The 12153-nt window shown below is 37.9% G+C and overlaps 1 protein-coding gene across 2 annotated transcripts in view; it reads left to right on the top strand.

Moving 5' to 3' along the window:
- LPIN1 (lipin 1) overlaps positions 1-12153 on the top strand; it is a 35981-nt gene that overhangs the window by 13635 nt on the left and 10193 nt on the right. For both annotated transcript variants that reach the window (XM_010134517.1, XM_010134518.1), the window contains 8 exons: positions 135-228; positions 1496-1683; positions 2768-2861; positions 4237-4306; positions 6256-6348; positions 7677-7753; positions 9493-9637; positions 11230-11378. In XM_010134517.1, the coding sequence (XP_010132819.1) occupies positions 135-228; positions 1496-1683; positions 2768-2861; positions 4237-4306; positions 6256-6348; positions 7677-7753; positions 9493-9637; positions 11230-11378 (910 nt within the window). The remainder of the gene's footprint in view (positions 1-134; positions 229-1495; positions 1684-2767; positions 2862-4236; positions 4307-6255; positions 6349-7676; positions 7754-9492; positions 9638-11229; positions 11379-12153) is intronic.

The raw sequence follows: 12153 nt of genomic DNA, 5'->3' as shown, positions 1-12153 counted from the left end.
CAAATACAGTTCACAAACTGTTATTACTTGTCTGGTTTCTCAGTCTTAGAATGAATAGTGAAGCAATAATAACTGTTCTGGCTTGTTACTTAAAGAATGCTCCTTAATAGGATTATTTTGTGCTTCCATTACAGACAAACGAAGCCGGCATCTTGGTGCTGATGGTGTCTATTTAGATGACCTCACTGACATGGATCCAGAAGTTGCTGCACTTTATTTCTCGAAGAAGTATATACAAGTCCTTTGCTTATATTTATACTATTTAAAGATCTCTTGTCACCTTCCAGATTTAGATCAAACTCCTCATTGCCAATTAGATGAGACTCTTTTTCAGAGTCCAAGCAGAGGTGAAGGCAGAACGAACATAAAACTCTGCAAAGAGGAATATTAGAGCTTTTGGAAGGCTCTGCATTTGGGCCTGAGAAATGTGCTTGAAACTGATTTTCTATTTTGGTCAATTAAGCATCATACATTGATTGTTATGTAATGTACACTGATGTTTGTGAGTGTTACTCACATGCCCTGGGAGACCAATTGGCCTTGGGATATATTTATCCCCACGTCCTTGCTTATTACCGAGAAGAACATATCTTACTGTTAACAGTGTTAGCACAAAACTGTTGCTCTAGGGTTGTTCTGTTGTAGTTGATCACACAAATATGTACATTAGAAAATAATTTTTGGAAGATACATGACAGATTTATTTATTAAAATACTGCACCCTGATCAAAAATTTTCCAACTTGTTCCAATATTTATTAGAGCCTCTTAGAACATTTATAGTCCTCTTTCCACATCATACTCTAGTCATTTGACTAAAGTCATTGAGCAACAACTAAAGTAAATTGCATATTTTATTTTTGTCTTGCTTGCTTAAGTTCAGCTGTTATAATGTTAGCATTTTAGTAAAACTGAAAAAGATTACTAATATGAAAAAAAGAGTTGGATTGAAAATTCCTTTCTCAAATATATTCGTGTAAATCTGGAATGGGAAGCAGAGACTGAGACTGCGGTTTGTAATAATGATCTCATCTATACACAGATTTGAAGTGGTATAATGATTTATTGTTTCTTTAAATTTTAATCCTATTAGCTTATATGTAGAGTATTTGTTTTGGGTTTGCTATCAGTTTATATAATCAACATAAATTAATTAATAAACTAATATTTATTCTTCTTCCTGCATGTGAGTAGTTCTACTAGTATAAACTCTACTTATAGTACCATTATTTTGTCCACTAAGATTGTACAGTTTATTGCCTTATTTTTCCTATCGCTTGTAAATAAGTGCTTAGTTTAGGCAAGTAAGTAGAAGCAATCTAATATTTGGGGGTACATGAGGCCTATAGGCCTATTCTATTCAAATTTTACAGCAAAACCAAGATTTTGGTTTTGTTTTTTTTTTTTTTTTGTGTCAGATGTAAACAGTGCTTATTGAAGGGAGGGGGTTTGGGAAGGAGTACATGAAAACTGCTTTCTTGGTTTTTCTTTTCCAGTGGGGATAATGTCCAAAGCAAGAACACGAACGACGCAGGGCTGCAGCGCACCAGCCAATCTCCACAGTCCGTCGGGAGCTCAGGTGCTGACAGTGGAGTTGAAACCACCTCGGACGGAATTCGGGATTTGCCCTCCATTGCCATTTCTCTCTGCGGAGGCCTTACTGACAACAAAGAAATAACCAAAGGTACAGAATGACCTTCTGAATTACAGGCATGTGCTGTCAGCCAAGTTTTATCATCCCGGACTGAGGGAGCAGTGCCCTCCCGTGGCTGTACTCAACAATGTGTCGAGAAGATATATACTGTCTCTGTAATGATAAGTTTCCTAGTTTAAAATAGTAGACTGATATAGGACTAACAATTTTTGACACATTTTAATAACCCACTATGTATTAAATTTTCTGCAAGTATTTTATTGGTACGTTTATTTCCTGGTAGCACTGCATTTTGTTTCACAGTATGTAGCTGGGAAATCCACAGCTGTGGGTGTCAGGTATCAAAAAGGTGGTCTGTAAATGGGGATGCTAGGAGGGGAAGTTGGAAACTTCAACCCGAGTTCCTGCTCTACCTCCAGTTTTTGTGTGACTCTTCGAGAAATCATTTACAATGCTCTGGCGTTAAACTTCTGGCTGTCTCATATGAAGATGAATGCCTTAAGACTTGCACTGTCTGCAGTAATATGGCAGCATAAATTCATATGAGCCTGATGCTACACTCACTGATGTTCAGAAACTAGTTATTAAAACACTTCAAATACACTGTGACTTACTGGAGTTGCATTGTTATCTAATTACATGGATTTTGTGAAAGGAGTCACAGCCATTGGAAGGAGTGTTTATTCACAGACACTGTCACTTTGCTATAGGCCTTACAAGTCATCGTTAGGTTTCTGGCTGTGGGTTTACATACGTGCTGAGCCCATCAGTTCCTACACCTAACTTGGACAGAGGATCAGTGAAAGGCATTGCTTAGAAGCCTGATTTTTTTTTTTTTCCTTCCTCTCAGTTCCATCCCTGAGCTTTCACTTAGCTTGTATTTTAAATGGGAAGGAAACCCAGCAGCTAACAAAGAAACCCTCCACATCTTCTGAGACTGAGAATCTCTGAACATCTTGCTTCCATATTGCAGCTAATCTCAGCACCCTAGTAACGAAGGGCTGATCCTGGATGTGAAACCTACATGTCTGAAAGATGCTAAGATGTTTATGTTGACCATCCTAGGCATCTATAAATGCATGCTTTACATATGTAATTTTTTTTCCCCAAACAGAAGAATTCTTAGAACACGCAGTAACATATCAGCAGTTTGTGGACAATCCTGCTATCATCGATGACCCTAATCTTGTGGTTAAGATTGGAAATAAGTAAGTATATTTCAGGAAAAAGTTTTTTTTGCTGCTGTAACAAAAGCCCTTCTGTGGCACTTCGGTGCGTCAGATCAGTTTAACTGTAGCTGGAAAAAGAGGTTTTGAATGTTCATAGCTTAGATTCATCCAGAAAGAGTCAACACTATAGTGAATTCAGGCTCTTCTAGTTACCTTTACTCTTTAAGTTGAAAATAGCAGTTTCAGATGACCTGTTACAGCTATCTGACACAATTCGAATTTCAAGAAGCTATTATTAAATGCTAATAGTGTTCACGCTCAGTTGGCAGAAGAAAAGTGAAATAGAATGTGAACTTGCAAAAGCTTGCCCTGAGCCAGCTTGAATAACTAATATTTGTGGGGATATGGCAGTCTGCTTGCAAGCATTCTGTACCCAGCTGTTTGTCTGTATATACTGAATATTTTGATAATATGCCTGTATGGAGGCATTGCTTTTCAGGACTTGTCAAACTTCACCTATTGAGTATGAGACTTCTGTTTCTGCAAGGCTAAGACATTATTTCCTATGTTTATGGTGCTCCACTGCTGTCAGCAATACAGTCTATGCCAGAAGCAGCTTTTTGGAGGATGTTTTAAATGGAGGACACCTTGCATCTGGCAAACAGTGTTACAGAGCAGAAGAGAGATTGTGGCATTGTGCTGCACTTAATGCTTAGGCTACCCTTAGTCATAGACATCCCTCGTACAAACCTGACATGCCTGGTGTATCCTCATGTGATGGTTTGTATTGCGTATGTTACAGCCTCATACCTGACCCTGTCTGTGGTCTGAGGTGAGTCAATCATTGCTTCCCTACCATATTTCTCTGAATTTGGTGGTAATGTCTACCTGCCTACTGATATGTTGGGAAGAGAGGAGTACTTAGTACGGCTCTTGCTGTCTTATTCTCTGGATGTCATGTGAGCTTCAGCTTCGTTAGACAGATGCACTATAATACTGTATTTATCCTACTGCCTGTAACAGGAATTGACCCGTGTTCAGCACATAATAGCAAAAGCTTGACATCCCGCAGACTATGGACCTTAACTTTTATGTAGTTTCTTGATGGAAAAACAGTGAAAACAGCATATGAAAAATGTAGCTCATGCTGTGATAATGAGGTATAGTAAGGACATGAGGACTATAAGACAAATACCCTTTCTACTTAAGGACCTAGCTTCTCTTGCATAGCTTGAAAAGTATATGCCATAAATACTTGTGAACACACTGTAGAATAACGTGGATCTGTTACTAGTGGTGCAGGCCAAAGCAGCAGCACTGTGGCTTTAACCTGACAGATGCTAAATACTAGGTAGATTGTGAATTGGAACCTTGGGATTGCAAAATGCAGTAATCGTCTCACTTGCATGCCCAGGTACTACAACTGGACGACAGCTGGTCCCCTTCTGCTGGCAATGCAGGCGTTCCAGAAACCTTTGCCAAAGGTGAGATTGAACTTGAAGGTTGGTCACAGGAAATGTTGTGACATTCTGCCATTCACTCAGGCAGGAAAGAGGGTTGTTGAACTGAAGAATCTGCACATCTGTGATATCTATCCACGTATAACCATTCATCTACCTTATGCTAAGGACTAAATAAGCAGGATTAATAGTAGGATCAACAATAAAAACACTGAATAGTGTTTATTTGCTAGGCTAAGACCATTACAAATATTCTGAAGGTAATTACGTTTGTAGTTGAACACTTTGATGCCTGAGCCAGATGTTTCAGGTTTTGTGTAGGATGGGTGAATGGGAAGACTTCGTATGAAGTATTTTGCCCTTAAGGGAAATGTCAATTCTTTCAACAGCATTATGGTTACACCATTATTCATATAGGTTATTAGTTAAGTGAAGTCTTCCATGAGTGTGAAATTCAGTGTGTTCCTTTTGTTAATGGTTAACTTACAATCTGAATGCTGGTGACTTTCTAGACAGTGCAGTTTTACTTCAGTGGAGAAGTCGGTATGTATAGCTGGAATGGTCTGTATGACTGGGGAGATTTACTTGGCTGAATTGTACCTCTAAAACTGAAGTTATATAATTTATGCTATCAGTCATCCTACTGTTTTTCTTAATGACTTGTTAATTACATTTTGATCTGCTGTAATAGTGGAACTGAGGCATTGAAATAGTTTATCAAAACAGGCTTTTTGAAGTGGTTGAAAACTGGAAGTTTTGCAAAAAAAAAAGGTCGCTCCTGTTCTGCAAAATACACTTAAACACATGTCTAATTGTAAGCATATGAATTACCTCACTAAAAGTCAATAGGACATCTGCTTGAAGTTGTCCGTATGTTGAGAAGCTCCTTAAATTGTAGCCATTGTTCTCAACAGTGGCATTGCATTCTCAGTAGCTCCATCTGCTCCTTCTTTTTCTTACTTTTGTTTAAAAAGTTCTTGACTCATTTGCTCAACTTTATTCCTCTGTCACTTCTCTCTTTTCTCATATGCTTTCGATAGTATGGTGAAGAGAACCTATGGAAAACTGAGAAAAGGGATGCATTGTCCCATACATCAGTTGAACTCAACCCTCTCAACTGCTAGGAGTTCTTGGAATTTTTTTTTGTTTTTAATTGCTAATCAATGTCATGGTTTTATTTTGGTGATTTTGCTTGCAGTGGAGGCTATTATATTGAAAAGCCAGTGGCTAAGCTATTCTAGGGCATACCAAACACTGTGGCCACCTTTTCTGTAATATTTTCCCCTTCCATCTTTCACTTGCTCTTTGAGTGAGAGAATTCAGCTCTCCTTGTTACAGTGCATCAGGCTCCAGGCAGTGTGGGCACTGGAAGAAACTTTTCTCTACTGAGGTCAAGTATAAGTACCAATGAAAAGTAGCCAGGGTTTAAAAAAAAAAAACAGTACTAACATTTTCAGTCAAATTCATAGCATTAGGCTAAACTCATAAAAGCTAGTAATATCTTTGCTTTTTTCCAAACTGGTGATTAAATATGAACTTTCTAGTCATTTTTAAAAGACACTAACAGTCCTGCATGTGGATTTGTTAATGTTTTGCATGAGAGCTCCTTCAGGAAATGATTTTTTTTTTTTTTTTTGTTAAATATAATTTGCACTAAGTAACCTAATTCTTCTCCATTCTTGACATTATACTAATATCTATGCTTTTCTTTCTTCTTTGATTTTTTTTTTTTTTTTATTCTCTCTTTCATTTTTGTTTTACAAATGTCATAAGTATTCATGCTTAAGTTACTTCAGAGCAGCTCTGGATACCATTAGGTTTTGCTTTAGTAGAATTTATGGTCCGCAGACAGTATGTTTACTTTTATTCTATTTATTATCAGTTAAAATTGTGTTTGGCACTTCCTTTCATTTACATATATATGGTTGTCTTTCGTTTTGGATTTTTTTTATGTTACCATCCATTTATCACAGGCCACTGTGGAATCTATAATGAGGGACAAGATGCCCAAAAAAGGTGGAAGGTGGTGGTTTTCATGGCGAGGGAGGAATAGCACTATTAAAGAGGTAAGTTTAAGAAGCAAGCAGAGTTTCCTTCTGGTTGCAGTGGGAAGGCTGGATACCTCCATATTCATCCCTCAGAAATTTCCTTCTGAGAGTAACTCGACATTCAGTTTGTCTGGGGATGTAGGCATTGAAAGATGGCTAAACAGGGTGTCATGATTTGAATCCAGCTGCAACTAAGCACCTCTCAGCTGCTTGCTTAACCCCTTTCTATGCCTGGAGTGGGGTGGGGGGTGGGGGACTGTAAATGTAAAGCCATGTGGGTTAAGATAAAGGGCGTTCACCTGAATACACAGAGAGAGAAAATAGCACACTGCTAACCACCACCATGCCACTGTTTGAAACTCCCATCCCTTCCAGTAGCCTCCCCTTACATATACTTACATATACATATACTGGGCATGATGTCAGTATGGTATCGAACATCCCATTGGCTGGTTCAATCTGGCTATCCTGGCTGTGGAAATTAACCTTATCCCGGCCAAACCTAGGACACAGCATCTGAAGTCTGGCTTCTTTTGACTTCAGAAAAATTTGGATCAGACCCTACCTGAAACATTTGCCTGCGTTTATTTTCATTGCACAAACCTGAGGCAGTATTATCTAATAGGTTAAATTTGCGTTTGGGAACCTAGAATCAAAGAGCTGTGCCACTAATTTAATTTCTTTTCATAGTTGAAGAACAGCCATGTTTATGTGAAGTGTAAGCGGTAAAATTCAGCAACACCTAAAATGGAAAACTGACTATATAAAATAATTTTGAATTTCTTTTCTGAGCATTCTAAGTTAGTAGTAACAGTCTTAAAGCTGTGGATGAACATTAAATAACAGTGAAAAAGCAAAACTTTATATGAAATATTGATCTCCTGTCTAGACATATTTAATCTTTAAAGTTGGTTAATAAAACCTCTTCCTATTAATCTATACTACTGAAGTATTAGTACTTGAGGGGGAGATATATTTTTTTTTTTTTTCATGTGAAATCTGGCTATTTGAGGTGCATGAACTGAGTAGTTACGGGATTGATCCCAGAACTTCTTCAGTGCTTCTACAGTACTCAGTGTAAACTCTAATATTTCTGTACTTCTTCCATGCAAAACTAAAGCTTAATTATTCTTCTGAATTTTCTATTTACAATTTTCAGGTCTTTGGGCAGCCTCTGTTCTTTAAGAAAACCATGAAGTTTTGCTTTGCCAACAAGCAAAGGAAATAAACATGCTGTTGATTTTTAGCAAGTCTGTACAAGGCAAAATTTGGTTTTCAAATATTTTTCCAGAAACATTTGCTCTCTGCCCAACAGGAGGCACATATCCTCTCATGTATTTTTACAGGAAACAAAGCCAGAGCAAGGTATGAATGGGAGTGGACTTACAGGAGAGAACTCGTCACAGATGAGCATGGCAAACAGGTACACCCAAAATTATCTGTACCTGAAATGAGCAGGAGCTACCATTTAAAATGAAAGCAAAGTACCTCTTAACTTTAAACAAAGAAATACTGTGCCAGTGAAATATTGGTTATTCGTCGCACCAAATAAGTGCAGAAAGGAAAGTTCTACCCATGATATGGTTGCTGACCTTGTGAGCGCGCTCTTGTGTTTCTGTGGTTTGGCTGGCAGCTTTATGAAACACATTCCAGCCCTTTGAAAACAAACAATAATTTGAGCAGTTCTCTGAAGCTATATGTATCTCTAGAGTTTTCAAGGGATCATTATAGATGATTTGATGCTGTCAGATCATCATAGATGATTCCATGCTGTTAGATTCCGGTTGCTAAAATTTCTGTTTTATTTATACTTATGGCTTGACAACTTAATTTATTCCTGCATATAGAAGTTTAGGAGCCTAGGACTTTCCAGAGTTCTTTTCACCAGCAATAGTCGTGGTTTTCTATTACTCCGAGGACCGCAGAAGTCTCCTCTGTCTTGTGCTCCAAACTAATCATACTATGCGGCTAGAATCTCTTTCAGGAGACTTCCATAAGATGAGCTTTAATTTGATTTGGAGGCTTTGGAGGGATGAGTTAGCCGGGGACAGCTCTCCTACCTTGCCCCTTTTCTGTACATACGGATCTTACTGTAAAGACTGCCCAAATGTGCGCTGTCTGTACTTATACCTGAAAAGGGCCAGATCCAAATATGCTTTATGCTTGTTTAGTTCAAGGATTACCTCTATGAAGCAAAGGCACTAGCTTTCATCCTTTCTGGAGGTCAGCAATTGCAGTCCAGGTGAATGTGCTGGAAGGATTCCTCATTCTGTAGGAGACCAGCTCTTATCTCTATTGCCTCTCTGATTTTGTGAGAGCCACAGAATAAATTGGAAAGGCTGATTTTCCTTTTAAGGATGAGAAGTGACATTTAGGTCTGTTTCTAATATGGTTGTTTAAAGATAAGCATTAAAGTGGGATTAAGACTTGAAGCAGACTTGATTCTGTAACTGGTGTCCTCTGTTTAAGTTTTAACTGACCTTAGAAATCTGTCGTTAAGAATTTATTGCATGCAAGCAAAATGCAACAAGCGGGATGTTGAGTAAAGCTTTTGAGATCTGATGTTACAAAGGATAAGATAGACTCTTAAATGTTGCTAGTCATGACATGCGGTACTTTGATAGTTGGTCAAGATTTCCTAACTTCAAACAACATCCAGGTGTAATCAGAATAAGAGACCAAGTGCTGTTTGTTTTAAAGGTGAGAATCGTAGGAACTGAAAGGATGTCTTACCTTCCACATAAGGAAGCAAAATATCTTTAACAAATTTCTGAAAAATGTTTGTAGCAGAGAAAAAAAAAATTATACTGATGTGTATTTAAGTGGAATTGTGTACAGGAGCTCAGGTTTTATGACTCTTCATCAATCATATCCTGAATGGGTAGAAAACGATGGGTAGAAAAGAATAATTCAGTGATTTTAAGCTGCTCCTTGAAGGAGAAGTTACTTCCTATAGTAAATTTTCCATGGGGAACATGCGTGAATGAAAATTTAGCACTTCACTGATATGTTTAAAGCCATGATGTGAATGACCTCCTGTGAGACAGCGCTTAGGAGCAGAGAATCAATGAGTTATCCAGTGACTCACTGTTAATGCATTTTTAATGGATACTGAGATGCGTTTACTGACATAATAACATCATTTTCTGTGCAATGTTCCAGAATAAAAGATGAATCTTCTTCAAGCGATGAAGACCCTAGAGCTGCCAAACAAAACCTCGGGTCATTACAAACCAACTCAAGTCATCTCTCATTATTGTCTGGAATCAGTTACAAAAAAACTCTTCGACTCACTTCTGAGCAACTTGTGAGTTAATTTTGCATTCTTGTCCTGAAATGGCCCTTGTAATACGACATGAATAATACTGTTATTCAGGCTTGCAAAGCTTAATTAGCTCTTATGACTTGCATTTAATTCTCTCGTTACATTAAAAAAAAAAATTCCCTTATCAGTATTAAGCATGAATGTTGTCCCTTACAGCAAGCGCTGGGGTTCAGAGATTGGGAGACGTGGGATCCAGTTTAGAAAAATACCAAAATTAAATTCCAAAGTATGTATTTGTCACCTGAGTGAGTGTGCTGGAGCCACGTTCTTTTTTTGTAATAGGTGTAATGTGTTTATGTTAAGCCACAGGCCTCTCTCCTTTTTTCCTCCTCGCCTTTCCTTTCCCCTCCTTCATAGGCAGACAGTCGCGTTTACATAAATACGGTTTTCTGTTAGAGACTTCTGAAACTGCTGCTCGTGAATTTGCTATGAGGCCAGGCTATTAATTTCTTTGGAGCCAGTGCTCTTCCTCTGTGACAGAGGTGTTTTGACTCATAGTGACAAAACTGTTAGAGTTTTGCGTTCTGCACGTTGCATTTCAATCTGGAAAAATGGGCTACTTTAGGGAAATAGTTTTTGTCATCTTATCTATAGCCAATTAATTATCTGAAGGAAACCCACATGAAGCATAGAGCATTAACCAGCCCATCACTCACTGCCTGAATAGTTTGTGAGAAATGTAGAATTTTTCCCAAGAGACAGATGGGATGTGTTGGTAATTTTCTATAGCCAACAGAAAGCAAAGGTTACGCAAGTATGTGGATGGATACTTTTCAGATTCAGAAACCTTGCAGAAATTAGCTGAAGCTAGAGCTAGTTTTAGATAGGTTTTTTTGATGAAACAGTGGGTGAGACTCAGCAGTTACTCATCAGTTGTTCTGCATTCTCACCTCCTTTTCACATTTTAACTAATTGAAAATTTGCAGTGAAATACAAGGAAGAGATACTTAAACTCCTGCAGGTTTTGTGAAAATGAATAGTTAGGTCCACAGATAGTGACACAACAGGCAAGAGACTACTGATTTGATTCTAAGTGACACAGGAGACAGTGGGAGGATAGGGCAGGGAAGTGGGAGAGTTAAGGAAGTTTCATGGAGACTGGAGGGTAATAGGTGGTATGGTGCGAGAAGTACGTTATAACTGGAAATCAGTGGAATACTATGGAATGCAAATCCCCATATAAACACGCTTAGAGTTCCTGGAACTTCGTAACCTGCATTTCTTTTTGCATATGTATCTGTATCTCAGAATGGAAAACTCCAATAGGTAGTCCCTGTTCTATATTATTGTTTATGTGAACTTTTAGGGATCTTTTTCTTTCTTGGTTTTTTTTTAACTATCTCTGAGTGTGAAACAGAATTTTAATTTTTCATTTGTTTTGTTCTGCTCTATAAATCAGTGCCTAATGAACACCACACAGGGCAAACCTCTGCTATCGTTATGTAGACAATTGCTCTGCTGAAAGCAATAAGCTTCAGTGTGACCAAGGCAATGATCATCTGTGTCTTTGTGTTTGCACTGTGTCAGCGTCACATGCTCAGTTTGTTGATTATCTTGCTGATGATGTTTTGCAGAAAAACTTAAAGCTGAAGAATGGCCCCAATGATGTGACCTTTAGTGTTACAACACAGTATCAAGGCACTTGCCGCTGTGAAGGCACCATTTACCTATGGAATTGGGATGATAAAGTTGTTATTTCTGACATTGATGGAACAATCACACGGTGAGTTCAGGAATAGAGAGAGGCTTTATCTGCAAGGACAAGCTGTCCTTTGGACTAAAGGAAAAAATAATTAACGGGCAATTTCAAGTCACAGAGTCATCATATTCTGGTGGCTTTTGGGGGGGAGGGGGTTTGGGGTTTTATTGACTTTCAAATGCTGCAAATACCGTTAGCTGAATTCTTAGTTCAATAAAAACACATGCCCATTATTCGTCACCTACTGGTGTTTCATGATAGTATTTACAGTAGTAAATACTGTTGGACCCTCTGTAAAATCATAACCTTTGTGCTGCATCACACTTATGAAGTACATGGCTACATTAAAAAGAAGAAACACATGAATTCTGTTTTAAAAGGTATTACTGGGGCATTCCAGTGAGAGACATTTTTAGTTAGAAGACAAGATTCCAAAATCAGTGTCAGGATTTAATGGAAAGTTTCAAATTAGTATTTTGGGTAAAATCCACGATTTTGGAGTGACGAAAACAATTCAGTTACTTGATGATTTTTATTTATTTATTTAATATTGGGGAAAACAATTGTGTGTGGAACAGGGAAACGCATAAAAATACAAGCATTGTCTTTTGACCTTTTAAACTGAAATGCTTAGATTTGTTTCAAAATCAATTTCTTTCAAAATCAAACTTAGCTGTATCTAATTAGAAGAAAGAACAAGGATAAATAATTTCCAAGAGCAGTCTGGGGTGAATTAAAATGCTTAATTTAAATTGAAACTCTTCTCTTCCTTGTCATTTATCCATTGTAGGGTAAACTT

Source organism: Buceros rhinoceros, unplaced genomic scaffold (genome assembly GCF_000710305.1).
Source record: "Buceros rhinoceros silvestris isolate BGI_N320 unplaced genomic scaffold, ASM71030v1 scaffold5664, whole genome shotgun sequence".
In the NCBI taxonomy this organism is placed as follows: domain Eukaryota; kingdom Metazoa; phylum Chordata; class Aves; order Bucerotiformes; family Bucerotidae; genus Buceros; species Buceros rhinoceros.
This window is presented reverse-complemented; position numbering and strand designations above follow the sequence as displayed.